The sequence below is a fragment of the Microcaecilia unicolor genome, chromosome 9 (assembly GCF_901765095.1).
Source record: "Microcaecilia unicolor chromosome 9, aMicUni1.1, whole genome shotgun sequence".
In the NCBI taxonomy this organism is placed as follows: domain Eukaryota; kingdom Metazoa; phylum Chordata; class Amphibia; order Gymnophiona; family Siphonopidae; genus Microcaecilia; species Microcaecilia unicolor.
The window spans coordinates 11,734,067-11,748,258 of record NC_044039.1 but is presented as its reverse complement, the minus strand read 5'-3'; the positions used below and the strand labels follow the sequence as shown (position 1 = coordinate 11,748,258).

Sequence of the window (14,192 nt, the reverse complement as noted above, 5' to 3'; positions counted from 1 at the left end):
AACTCTGTAAGGGTTCACCTTAGTGCAATCAGTGCATACCATTACCATGTGGAAGGTAAGCCGATCTCGGGACAGCCTTTAGTTGTTCGCTTCATGAGAGGTTTTCTTTTGTCAAAGCCCCCTGTCAAGCCTCCTACAGTGTCATGGGATCTCAATGTCGTTCTCACCCAGCTGATGAAACCTCCTTTTGAGCCACTGAACTCCTGCCATCTGAAGTACTTGACCTGGAAGGTCATTTTCTTGGTGGCAGTTACTTCAGCTCGTAGAGTCAGTGAGCTTCAGGCCCTGGTAGCCCAGGCCCCTTACACCAAATTTCATCATAACAGAGTAGTCCTCCGCACTCACCCTAAGTTCTTGCCAAAGGTCGTGTCGGAGTTCCATCTGAACCAGTCAATTGTCTTGCCAACATTCTTTCCCCGTCCTCATTCCTGCCCTGCTGAACGTCAGCTGCACACATTGGACTGCAAGAGAGCATTGGCCTTCTATCTGGAGCGGACACAGCCCAACAGACAGTCCGCCCAATTGTTTGTTTCTTTTGATCCCAATAGTAGGGGAGTGGCTGTGGGGAAACGCACCATATCCAATTGGCTAGCAGATTGCATTTCCTTCACTTACGCCCAGGCGGGGCTGGCTCTTGAGGGTCATGTCACGGCTCGTAATGTTAGAGCCATGGCTGCGTCGGTAGCCCACTTGAAGTCAGCCTCCATTGAAGAAATTTGCAAAGCTGCGACGTGGTCATCTGTCCACACATTCACATCTCATTACTGCCTGCAGCAGGATTCCCGACGCGACAGTCGGTTCGGGCAGTCAGTTCTTCAGAACCTGTTTGGGCTTTAGGATCCAACTCCACCCCCCGAGGGCCCTGTTTGTTCTGTTCCAGGCTGCACTCTCAGTTAGTTGGTAAATTTTTTAGGTCAATCTCAGTTATGTCCTCGCCGTTGCGAGGCCCAATTGACCATGGTTGTTGTTTTGAGTGAGCCTGGGGGCTAGGGATACCCCATCAGTGAGAACAAGCAGCCTGCTTGTCCTCGGAGAAAGCGAATGCTACATACCTGTAGAAGGTATTCTCCGAGGACAGCAGGCTGATTGTTCTCACAAACCCGCCCGCCTCCCCTTTGGAGTTGTGTCTTCCCTTGTATCTCTTTTGCTACATATGAGACTGGCCGGCTCGAGCCGGTTTCGGGCGGGAAGACGGCCGCGTATGCGCGGTGCGCGCGGGCTCGCGAGGGCTAGCAAAGGACTTTGCTAGTGAAGATTCCGATTGGAGGGGCTGCCGTGGATGTCACCCATCAGTGAGAACAATCAGCCTGCTGTCCTCGGAGAATACCTTCTACAGGTATGTAGCATTCGCTTTGCGTTGGGAGTATGTGGTAGGTTTTAGGGGAACAGTTTGGGGCTGGATGTCTTTTCTGGAATAGAGATCCCAAAGAGTGTCATCTGGAGCTTTGCTGTCACTTCTAGATTTTGAGTAGCAGAATACTGTTGGGCTTAGTATTATCTCCCCACCCCTTTTTTTTTTGTTCAAGTGCTATGTGATATCTTAGAACAGACAAAGGCAAAGTACTGCTTGTTTGCAGATCACATCCAGATCCTTAGGTTTCATTTCTCAAAGTGACTTTTGATCTGCCCATCAACTTTGACAGAGTTGGATTCAGGCATAGGCAAACTAAACGTGGATAAGGCCCAAATGTTTAGGGGTGCCCTGTCAGATATATATCCCAACCCCCCCCCCCCCCAACTGCTTCAGGAACTGGGAGCTTGGACTTTCCTTCTGTTTGTGCTTTGTTTACATTTTAATAAAAAAATAAGTTTTTAAATGAATCTAGTTCATTAAGATTGTTTATGAAACCTGAAAAATAGTTTATATTCCACGTATTCCAGTATTCTTTGTGGATTACAGCAACACGTTAGAAAGACTGCTTTAAAATATGCAGACAACAAGAAATGACACCACCAGTAAATGAAATCTATTTATCAATATTGATATTTTCAAAGTTCTTTATCTGGATAATTTGTCAGGATAAAATGGCTTGATTTGAAAATTCAAACTTATTGAATGGGAAAACAAACCGAGAAACAGAAAATGCTACAGAAAAGTTCAGTTTGTATAATTAAGCTACCAGTCATTCACAGTTCACATATAGACAATACAAAAATTATTAAATGAAACCTCAAATCTTCACGTGACGGAATCTGCTATGTGTGCTACAAATTGATACACCCTCAACTATTGGAGGAATGAGTTACTATCATTGGTTTCCCAGAAAATGGAGGCAAAACAGAACCAATGAAAAAAAAACCTCCAAAACATGGAGAAAAACAATTGGTTCAAAAAAAAAGCCTCCTATCTGTCTTTTCAACATAAGAAACAGTGAATGAGAGTGCTTTAAAAATATCAATGATAAGGTTCTTGATACCAAAATTTACAAAAAACAGCAAGCCAGTGACCAAAATATAAATCCAGAGCAAAACAGAAAAAGAAAACTGAACCCCAATACTAATCAAAACCAGACAAACCTCCAGACTCAGTCCAGTGATAAATTTATTCTGTCACAGTGTCGTCCTTCAGTACTTAAACTCAAGTATCATGCTGCACTGGGAGAAAAGAAAGGCACGATGTTGTGTGGACACCATATTTTAAAGCACTCTCATTCACTGTTTTTCTCCATGTTTTGGAGTTTTTCATTGGTTCTCTTTTTCCTCCATTTTCTGGGAAACCAATGATAACTCCTGCAATAGTTGAGCATATCCCAATTGGTGGTATGCATATTTATGGTGAATTCCCTCAATTGGAGATTTAAAGTTTCATTTAATAATTTTTGTATTGTCATCTATGGAAACTGTGAATGATTGGAAGTGCTACAGACAGGCCTTCTCTTGCTGACCCTGGTACCTCCTGCCCACAGGAAGTTGCGTTGAGGCAGGATGTAGCATAGAGAAGTCACTGGGATTGGCCAGAGGAAGCTTGGCTATAATGCTTCTGCTGCTAGTGAACCGAAGCCGAGAAAGAGAAGCGCAAGACGGGACCTCGTGGACGGGATAAAGGGCGCAACGGAACCGTAAAAGAAACGCCGGCCCACCTCTTCACCCTCCAACTTACCGCCCCCGACGAAAAGGAACCACAGAAGAGGAGACAGTGAAGAACACGAGCCAAAACGCTGCATTTGGAAGTGGAGCTGGTGTTTCCTTTCGCAAGTTGCCATTTTGGAAGGCTCCTGACTCCTGCAGCAGCATTTTTCAACTCTTGAATACTAGGGTTCCTAATGAAGGATCGGTTCCGAAACGGAGCTCGGTAGAGCCAACGGTTTGAGAGACTGCAACTTTGCTGTTGAATTTTCACTTTGGCTTCAGATAAGTGTTAATTCTTGAATAACTGTTATTTAAAGTTGAACAGTGACTTGTGACTTGTAACATAAACTTTAGTAACGGAATCTATAACCGTAGTTGGGGACACCATTCTTGATTGACATTAGTGGATGTATACACTTTTTGCTGAACTCATTGATTTTGCACTAATAGCACATTCACTCTGGGATGTATCTGGGCATCAAATGAGAGCCCATTATGGTAGGTTCATAGTCCTTATTGCCTCAGGAGCCTTAGATGCAGCAGAGGCGTAGCCGGACTCAGTATTTTGGATGGGCCTAGAGGTAAATTGGATGGGCCTTTGCATGTACACATATGCCCCCTCCCAGAGATATTTTAAAGAAAAATTGCACTTTTGCCTCTCTGATCCCCGGAAGCCTACCAGTATGTGTGAGACTGCACAGCACTGAGGGTCACTGAGTTCCCCATCGCACATCCTATGTTGGGTCTGATCAGCAAGCATTCTGAAACCCCAGGTCAGCAGCAGCTGAGCTCCCTTTGCCCAACACTGCACATCTGGTTACAAATATCATCACACTTGTGACCCTTCTAGATATCTTATATTTACAATATCATTTTTCAATTGCTGTGCCGAATCTTACTGTTACTATCGTACTGATATTGTCTGTTGATACTGCCTTGCTAACATACTATAGCAGTACCAAAATGTGATACTTAGATATCCTACATCAATAATACCATCATTCAATTGTATATATGTTTGTTATGCTGATATGCTGCCCCATCATTCCATATACACCCACTATCTAACCAAAATATCCCACCAGCATGATCTTATTGAAACTAATCATCACCATCCACCTACTTGCTACAACGCACGCTATTCTCAAAACCCCATCAACTGAACACAACATGACACCAATCCTTCAACACAACTTAAGCACTCACATATCTCCCACTCCCTCTCATACCAACAATAACCAGCGAAACCCACCATCACCCAGGATACCATCCACAAAAACAAACACAGTCCCACACAATCCCAAAACACCTAAAATAAGCTCATCTCCCCAAACCGCTGATCCACATTTATCCGTCCGAATAGGATATACCAATGCCAAATCAGTGGTAAACAAAAGCAAAATCATCACAGACTGGATCACTTCGGACAACCTTGACTTACTCTTCATCACAGAAACCTGGATCCGTAACTCAGAAGACCCCATCATAAACGATCTTTGTCCTCCGGGCTACAAAATATCACACTGGCCTAGAAAAGACAAAAGAGGAGGAGGGATTGCACTCGTCTATAGATCCAACTTCTCCGCAGAACCCATTTCAGAGTCCATTTCAACTCAACTTGAAATCGCCTCTATAAAACTACATAGCCCCACACTATATGAACACCTAACCTGCATACTGTTTTACAGACCTCCCTACAACTGGAACCATAACCAAACCACATTCATGGACTTTATATTAAATACATGCGTTCATAACTCCAACATACTACTAATAGGAGACCTAAACCTCCACTTAGAAGACTCCAATTCTACCCATACCCGGGAATGTAAAGACTTCCTCCAATTATGTGATTTCAACCTTCCTCCAACAGTACCAACCCATATTAAGGGACACTCACTCGACATCATCACACACAAATACTCCACAGACCAAAACTTCCTCTCATCAGATATCAGCTGGGCAGCTTCCCCCTGGTCCGACCATCACAAAACAACCCTCTCCATTCAATGGCGGAAAAAAGACCATTTCAAACCACCTGACCCTATAACAGTCCAAACCAGAGGACGAATTGACAAGGAAACCTTCTGGCAACAAATCTATGATAACGACTGGTCAACTGATCCAAACTCAAACCACTTTCTCACAAAATGGGACCACAGATGCAAACTTATTCTGGATGAAATCGCCCCGCTACACTCCAAAACTTTACGCACAAAGAAAAAACCCTCACCATGGTTCAACGAGGAACTAAAAATACAAACCAGGAAACTTGAACAAACTTGGAGCAAATCAAAAGATGAGCTTACCCTAAATGCATGGAAACAAACGCAAAAGAAATACAAAAATAACATTAAACGAGCCAAAAGAACTTACTACACAAAACAAATCACAGCCACCGGAACAGACATAAAAAAACAATACCAAATCATAAAGAACCTTCTCAACACCAATCCAGTAACCACTTCACCCTCAAACTGCCCATCCGCTGACCAACTGGCCAAATACTTCAACGACAAAATCATTAATCTGTGCAACACAACTCCACATGACGATGCATATATTGATACCTTCCTCGATGAACTGGACCCAGACTCACAAGAGATCCCGGCAGACCGCTCGTGGACAAACTTCACCCCCCTTACCACTAATGATATCTCCACAGCACTATCCAAACTTTCCAAATCGCACTGCCACCTGGACCAATGCCCCAATTATCTAATGAAAAATGCCCCAGCTGGATTCATTACGGACCTCACCACCCACCTAAACTTCCTACTTCAACAAGGCTCCTTCCCCTCTGAACATGGCAATATTCTACTCACACCATTAGCAAAAAAACCCCAAGAAACCAGCGATAGACATCACTAACTATCGACCTGTGGCCTCTATCCCTCTCCTAACCAAACTAATGGAAAATCGAGTGACCTCCCAACTCAACGAATTCATACAAAACTTTTCCATACTTCATGAGTCACAATCGGGTTTTCGACCCGCACACAGCACTGAAACAGTACTACTCACCTTAATATCCAAGTTCAAGCAAGAAATTTCATTTGGCAAAAATATACTTCTTCTGCAGTTCGACCTATCCAGCGCATTTGACATGGTAGACCACGATATTCTTACAAAACTGCTGGACAGACTATGGATAGGCGGAAACATCATTAAATGGATAAAAAGTTTCATCACTACAAGAACCTACCAAGTCAAATCGACCTCATTGGTATCATCTGCGTGGTCCTCACAATGCGGAGTCCCCCAAGGATCGGCTCTATCCCTGATCCTCTTCAACCTTATGATGATTCCTGTGGCCAAGTCCCTATCCAAAGCTGGCCTAAATCCCTTCATCTATGCTGATGACGTCATCATATTCATCCCTTTTCAATCCAACCTTGCTGAAATCTCTGAAAAAGTAATCACTGGCACGAACATATTAGCCTCCTGGGCCAATGCCTTCAAAATGAAACTGAATAAAGAAAAAACTCAATGCTTAATCCTCTCTTCAAGACACTCCACTCTACTCCCAACCACCCTAATCACCCCCGACATCACAATTCCAATATCTGACAACTTTAAAATTCTAGGAGTAACGTTAGACAACCATCTAACTCTAGAAACTCACGCAAAAGCCATGACGAAGAAGATGTTCAACATGATGTGGGTATTGAAAAGAGTAAAACCATTCCTCCCCCATAAAACGTTCCGCAATTTGGTACAATCCACAGTACTCACCCACGCTGACTACTGCAACAGTATCTTCATTGGCTGCAAAGCCCAAATCCTAAAAAAAACTCCAAACCGCCCAAAACACGGCAGCCAGACTTATTTTTGGTAAATCATGGTTCAAAAGTGCAACACCTCTTCGTGAAAAACTCCACTGGCTCCACATCAAGGAACGAATAAACTTCAAAGCCCACACACTGATACACAAGATCCTCCACGGAGAATCTGCAAGTTACATGACCAATCTAATCGACCTTCCACACAGGAACAGGTCCAAATCTTCTCGAACATATCTCAATCGTCACCTGCCTAATTGCAAAGGTCTCAAATACAAAACCTACTATGCATCCAACTTCTCCGTTATAGGCAGCCAACTTTGGAACGCCATACCAAGATTCATCCGAACAACAAATGAACATCTACGCTTTCGAAAGCTGCTGAAAACGTACCTCTTCAAACAAGCCTATCCAAACGACCCAACTTAATTTACGATCAAAATCCACATCACTAACATTAAACATGCCTCAACCTTCCCCCCACCTCTCATCATCTTGTCCTTCTCTATACAATTGTATTATCTCTGTGATACTTTTTACCCACATATTATATTACCTCTATGATACTCTGTACTCATACATTATGTTATCTCTGTGATACTTGTACCCATACATTGTAAGCCGCACTGAACCTGCTATCGAGTGGGAAAGAGCGGGCTATAAATGCTATAAATAAATAAATGACCAACCATAAGTTTGGAGGACTTGGGGGAGGGGCCCATAGGGAGAGAGGGAGAGGACTTGAGGGGGTCACACAGGGAGAGAGGGAGAGAGAGACTGGACCACAGTTAGATGAAAGCAGGGAGCTGGGTGACTGAGCAGTAGGAGGTAGCCCTGGGCTTTTTCCCAGGCTCATCAAAGGTAGCTACACCCCTGGTGCAAGAGCATTCAGTAGCATATATGCCAGGGAGATCATTGCAGTTAAGGAAAGGGTATACATGAAAAAAATCAAAGTAAGGTTCTTTGGTAATGATGCCAGTTTACTGGAAGACCTTTCTGCAGTAGTGTACCTAGTGTGCTTGTCACGCGGGGTGGGTCGCCACTGCACCTCCCCCTGAGGTGCATCCCCACCCCTTCTGAGGTGCATCATCCCCACCACTCTTCCTTCTAGCATGGGGGTGCATGGAACAGTCGGGCAGCTGTCTGCTCCGCCAGTCCCCTGCCCCGGAACAGAAAGTAACAGAGGGGGCAGGGGACCGGTGGAACCGGCAGCTGCACAACTGCTCCATGCAACCCCTTGCTGCCTGCCACTGGGGCAGCCTGCCCCCACCGCTCCGCCCTTGGTATGCTACTGTCTTGCTGCTATGTGTAGGTAATCTATACAGCTACAGACTATGTATAAATTGGTAAAACCTAGCTATTTGGGGAGTTGTTTATGGAGATTTATTAGTTGCAGTCAGTGGAAGAAAGGTGGAGTTGCAGTCTTTACAGTCCTGAGGATCCATTTGAATGCACAAAAAAATGGGGGATTGTGTCTTGTGAGAGCTTCAGGATGTGACCTGTGATCTAGGGCTGTTGCTGTAATGACCAGGTTGAATAAGTTGGGAGGGGATATAAAAAGAGGAAGTAACTCTAGATGGGCATTTTGAATAATCTGTCCTTGTATAAGGACTCTTCTAGTTCATTTTCAAAGAAGCCACAAATCTTTGAAAATTAGTAAGAGGACAATATATGTGCTGGAGGCACCTGCATGCTTTCCACCACCTATTTATGCAAACAGTTAAACAGGGAAAAGATAACCCATGTACATTTGAAAATTCCGTGGAAGGTTTTTTGGTTTTTTAAAAATTTTTTTAAAGGTATGCATGTTATGGAAGTCTCATGTACTTTTTAATCGGGCAGAGGGTGGCAATTTTCAATGAAGCCATTTTATCTGGCAAATTATCCAGAGGAAGAGCGTTGAAAATATTTGCTCTGTAGTGAGAATGTGCTTTCTATTTTGAAAAACCTGAACAGTTGACCAAAATAAACCTGCTTGTTTCCTAAAGTGATAATAGGTTGCAAATGGGCAAGTATTTGTTTTAAATTTCCATCTGATACATGTATTGTCCTTACTACCTCACAAGTTCATGTGAGTGCTATATGAGGTTTGTCCAGTATACTGAATCTCTGCTTTATGTATATATTTGTACTTAGGCTCGTATAATTCAGTCCAGTTTTTCTTGATGTAAAATAACTATATAAAGCAGTTTATAAAAAGTAATTACCAATGCTTTCTAGGGCTGCAGTTGAAGAAAATGCTTACAACCGAATGAAGAAAGTGGTAAAATGGTATCTGTCAGGGTTCTATAAAAAACCAAAGGTAGGTTATACACTGGTCTCTATGCATGCTTTAATTCATCTTGACTAGTGAGTTTAATTTTTTTATTTTTGTGTAGCAATGAAAAGTATCTCTCAAAGAGCAGTTGTGAGTACGGTTGGGGTTGGGCAGCTGGCACATGTGCAGCCTGTCTGTGGTATTACATGCAGTTCACAACCCAGTCCAGCAATGACACACAGAGGTAGCGAGAGACATAGCAGGCAGGAAACCCATGTGTTGCATGTTGAAAACTGTGCAATCCAGGGAAACATGCACAACTAGCAGGAGTTTCTGCTGGATGAACAAGAAGCAAAGCAGATAAAGCCAGGGAGCCAAGGCCCCATCCACTGCTATGGGGCCAATATAGGGGATTGGTGCAATCTGGCTAGCGGGAAATTATTATTATTATTTATTATTTGTTGCATTTGTATCCCACATTTTCCCACCTATTTGCAGGCTCAATGTGGCTTACATAATTTTGTTAATACATTGTCATTCCAGGCTATCAGATACAGTTATTAGTAAGGTGTAGAGATTTAGTAATAGAAGAAAGAAGGAAGGAAGTAATTAGGGGATAAGTATAGAAGGTGGACTTTCAATCTGGGTGGTTTGGTGAAGTGGATTAGTGAGGTTATAGGTTTTCTTTGTAGGCTTTGTTTGAAGAAATATGTCTTCAGAGATTTGCGAAAGTTAGTTATTTCGTCGATTGTTTTCAGGTCTGTAGGTAATGCATTCCATAACTGTGTAATATAGGGATACAAATGAAAGAGGGAGGAAGAACAGGCAAAGAGAGAGGGGTGAGGGATAGAAGGGTATCATAACAGACATGGGGAAGTTTAGAGTGTAAGAGGGAAACTGTGCACTATGCATATCTCATTCAACCACTCACTCTGTTCATTCATTTACATTCCACCCGCTTTTTCACAAAGAGCCTTACCAATCACTCACTAGTTCCCGTCCCCTGCCCACTCATTTGCTGTCATGACCACCTATACACTCACTCACTTGCACAGCTACAGACTTGGTGCTTTATTCAGACACACACACACCCATTCAACTCAGACACAGCATATTTTACTTCATAATGTTTGTTGGGCTTTTTCCACCACTTCTGAAATAAAGTGGAAAACGAACCCTTCCAGCAGTGAGCCTTCCACTTTAGCTGCAATAGAAAAATGGAAGCAAGTTCAAAATTTTTCCAGGTTCGATACTTGGAAAAAAAAAAACCCCACTACCTTCAATTTTTAGTGTTACCAATTCTTCTCTCTCGTGAATTCAAACAGTAATACTTGAACAACACAGAGAGTAGTGAAATGAACTAAAGGCTCTTTGACTAGCTGCTATGCAGTATCTGGCAATAAATCTTAACACAACTTTTTTCATTGTATGTAACTAAAACTGGAGGAGTTAATACATGACCTTATGCAGTGCTTGCTAGTCTTGAGAAGATGTTCTGAAGTGCACAACCATATACAAACATACAAGTAATGCTTAGTCATAGCATCATCAGGGTTTGGAGAGAGACGATATTTGAAAGTAAAGGAGAAAAATGCCATTAAGGCAAGACAACTGGTGGAACAGATGGAGTCCTTTTTCTGAGCCAGGGCATGGAGGTGGAAGAATGGCATCTTAAAATGACTCGCTCCCACAAGAGTGGGCTATGTTTTTATTTGCTTGCTCCAGAATATTTGAGACTACTTTTAGTGACTGACTAATACCAGTAGCATTTCTCCACAGGGATTGAAGAAACCATACAACCCTATACTTGGTGAGACTTTCCGCTGTTTGTGGCTTCATCCAAAGACAAACAGTAAAACCTTCTACATTGCTGAGCAGGTATTATTAGTATTACCTTGTTACAAAGGCTTTGCATCTTTTTAATTCATTAATAATTTCTGTAATTGGAGTTCTGCTGAGTTATCCTCAGTTAGTATCAAATATGAGAGGCTGTTTCATAAATGATTTCTAGCGATTGATAGTAGCTAATGCCTTTGTATCTAGTGTTATCGTCTTTAGATTTCCCTCCAAATTGGGCTAATTTTTGCAAACACTGATGTGCATTTGGGGTTTTTGTTAGTCTGACATCACTGACATTGAGCAAGCCAAGACTACTGTCTTGTTGCCATGTTGTTCCCATCAAGTATTTTTTCACAGAGAAGGGTGGTGGACGCTTGGAATGCCCTCCCGTGGGAGGTGGTGGAGATGAAAACGGTAACGGAATTCAAACATGCGTGGGATATGCATAAAGGAATCCTGTGCAGTAGGATTGGATCCTCAGCAGCTTAGCCGAAATTGGGTGGTGGAGCAGGTGGCGGAAGAGGGGTTGGTGGTTGGGAGGTGAGGATAGTGGAGGGCAGACTTATACGGTCTGTGCCAGAGCCGGAGATGGGAGGCGGGACTGGTGGTTGGGAGGTGGGAAATACTGCTGGGCAGACTTGTACAGTCTATGCCCGGAAAAGGCAGGTACAAATCAAGGTAAGGATACACATATGAGTTTATCTTGTTGGGCAGACTGGATGGACTGTGCAGGTCTTTTTCTGCCGTCATCTACTATGTTACTATGTACTATGCCATTGCTGTGAGGAGAAAGGTGGGCAGGGTGTATAAGCAGACATCTGTATGTACTCACACACAATACAGATAGGGTGAAACCTATATTGTTGGTTGTTTTTTTTTTTTTTAAATCATCACTTTGTATACCCATTTGTTTTCCTGTAGGAAAGTGGTCTAGTAATATTTTAAAAGAAGCTGTCTGCTCCTGGAAACTAGCTGTTGCTTGCTCTCTATTTCTCATGGTGAGAGTGCACAAATTTGTTCTGAAGTATGCGTGTTCATTCAGGCCAGATGGCAGGGTGGGAGGAATGCAGGAGACTTCTGTTCATGTGCTGTGTTCAGTACAGTTGATTCTCAGAAAAACATTAAGAGAAGCTGATATGTGTGTTGGTAGCTTTGCTGTTCTCTAATCTTGTCTCTTTTTGAATTTAACAAGGAAAGTGCAGGCAGAGGCAGTTTGCAAGTGCGTTTTCACAGGGTCTGTAGATGCACCAAAATAGCAGATTTGGAGGCTGGCGGTCAGAGCAAGGAAAGTACTAAGGATGGACAAATATGTTTATCAGTCACTCAGTGATAAATCTATTAATTTGGTTCTGTATTCTCTTCAAGCCCATCCTTAGGATTTCTGCATGTTTCCATATGCATGTTTCCATGCATATCTCTCACCTACCCACCCCCATCGTGTTAGACTGCCACTGAAATGCTTTGATGTTTCACTTATATATCCTGTCATCTACCAACATTTGCTTATTTCCGATCTGATGAAGAAGGGCAACCTTCGAAAGCTAATCAAGAAATGTATTAAGTTATGTCCAATAAAATAGGTATCATCTTATTTTCTTTTCCATGTTTTATTTTGTTTCTATTGATTACCTTTAAAAGTGGACTAACACAGCTACCACACCTCTGAACAAAATACAAAAACTTTGGTAGCATAGTCATTTTATCCATGCTATTCATCCAGACCAGGAAATCTGATACTCGCCCAGATATCATTTGATTTTTGCGGGGAGCGGGCTGCTTGGTGGCCTCCCTTTTGTATGTGCCATTGAACCTGATAGTATAATATAAGACTGGGTGCCAGATTTCTTTGATCTGTGGCCTAATTATGGCTAGACAGACCGTGGCCCAATTATGGCTAGACAGCTGGAGTGGGCTTTGATGGTTACTCCAGTAGTGGGGATCAAGATCAGTCCCAGGCAGACTTCTATGGGCTGTACCACGAAAATGGCAAGGATAGATCAAGTATGCGGATGTGGATTGGAAAGTTCCATCTGCAGAATTGGAAAGAAGTAGAGAGATCATGGACGCCTTACGACGTGGTCTGCTCAGACAAACGGTAACAGAACCCACGAGGGAAGAGCAATGCTGGATCTGGTGCTCACAAATGGAGAAAGTGTGTCTAATGTCCGAGTGGGTGCCCACCTGGACGGCAGTGATCATCAGACAGTTTGGTTTGATATAACAGCTAAAGTGGAGGGAATGAGGGAATACTTGAAGAAAGAGCTGACGGGCTGGGATGACATATGAGAAGTGGAAAGGCAGTGGTCCAGGTTGGCTACTAACCTTTATGTAAGGAGATTAAATAAAAGCAAGAGAAAAATGAAACCAACATGGTTCTCCAAGCAAGTGACTGAGAAAATAAAGCCCAAGAGTTGGCGTTCATAAAATCCAGAAAAACTCAAGAAGAGGTACACCGAGAGGAATACTGTATGGAACTGAAAGCAAAGAGAGAGAGAGACATCTGGCAAAAGCGCAAACGGAAGAACAAATGGCTAGAAATGTAAGGTGGGAGCGACAATAATTTTTTCAGGTATATTAGTGAAAGAAGGAAGGCTAAAAATGGAATTGTGAGCCTGAAAGATGCTGTGAGCCGCTACGTGGAGAATTATGAAAAAGCAAACATGCTAAACAAATACTTCTGTGATCACAGAAGACAATCCTGGAGAAGGACCATGATTGACTGACAGAGGTACGTATGAGAATGGAAGACAGTGCTTATGAACAACTTGAAAAATTGATGGTGGACCAGACGGGATCCAACCCAGGATATTGAGGGAGCTCAGAGAGGTTCTGGTGGGTCCTCTTAAAGATTTGTTTAATAAATCCATGGAGATGGGGAAGGTTCCTTGGGATTGGAGAAGAGCGGATGTGGTCCCTCTTCACAAAAGTGGTGACAGAAGAAGCTAGAAACTACAGGCTGGTAAGCCTCACTTCAGATATTGGAAAAGTAATGGAAGCAATGCTGAAGGGAAAGGACGGTGAATTTCCTGGAATCCAATAGGTTTCAAGATAAATCATGCCAAATAAATCTGAATTCTTTGACAAAGTGGCCAGAGAATTGGATCGAGGATATGTGCTAGATGTAATCTACTTAGATTTTTGCAAAGCCTTTGACACGGTTCCTCATATTAGTATCTTGAATAAACCTGACAGACTCCAGTTAGGACCCAATGTGGTGAACTGGATTAGGAGCTGGTTGACAGACA

General features: G+C 42.8%; 1 protein-coding gene across 6 annotated transcripts in view; it reads left to right on the top strand.

Moving 5' to 3' along the window:
• OSBPL8 (oxysterol binding protein like 8) overlaps positions 1 to 14,192 on the top strand; it is a 164,812-nt gene that overhangs the window by 118,554 nt on the left and 32,066 nt on the right. For all 6 annotated transcript variants that reach the window (XM_030214139.1, XM_030214143.1, XM_030214140.1 and 3 more), the window contains 2 exons: positions 9,072 to 9,153; positions 10,888 to 10,986. In XM_030214139.1, the coding sequence (XP_030069999.1) occupies positions 9,072 to 9,153; positions 10,888 to 10,986 (181 nt within the window). The remainder of the gene's footprint in view (positions 1 to 9,071; positions 9,154 to 10,887; positions 10,987 to 14,192) is intronic.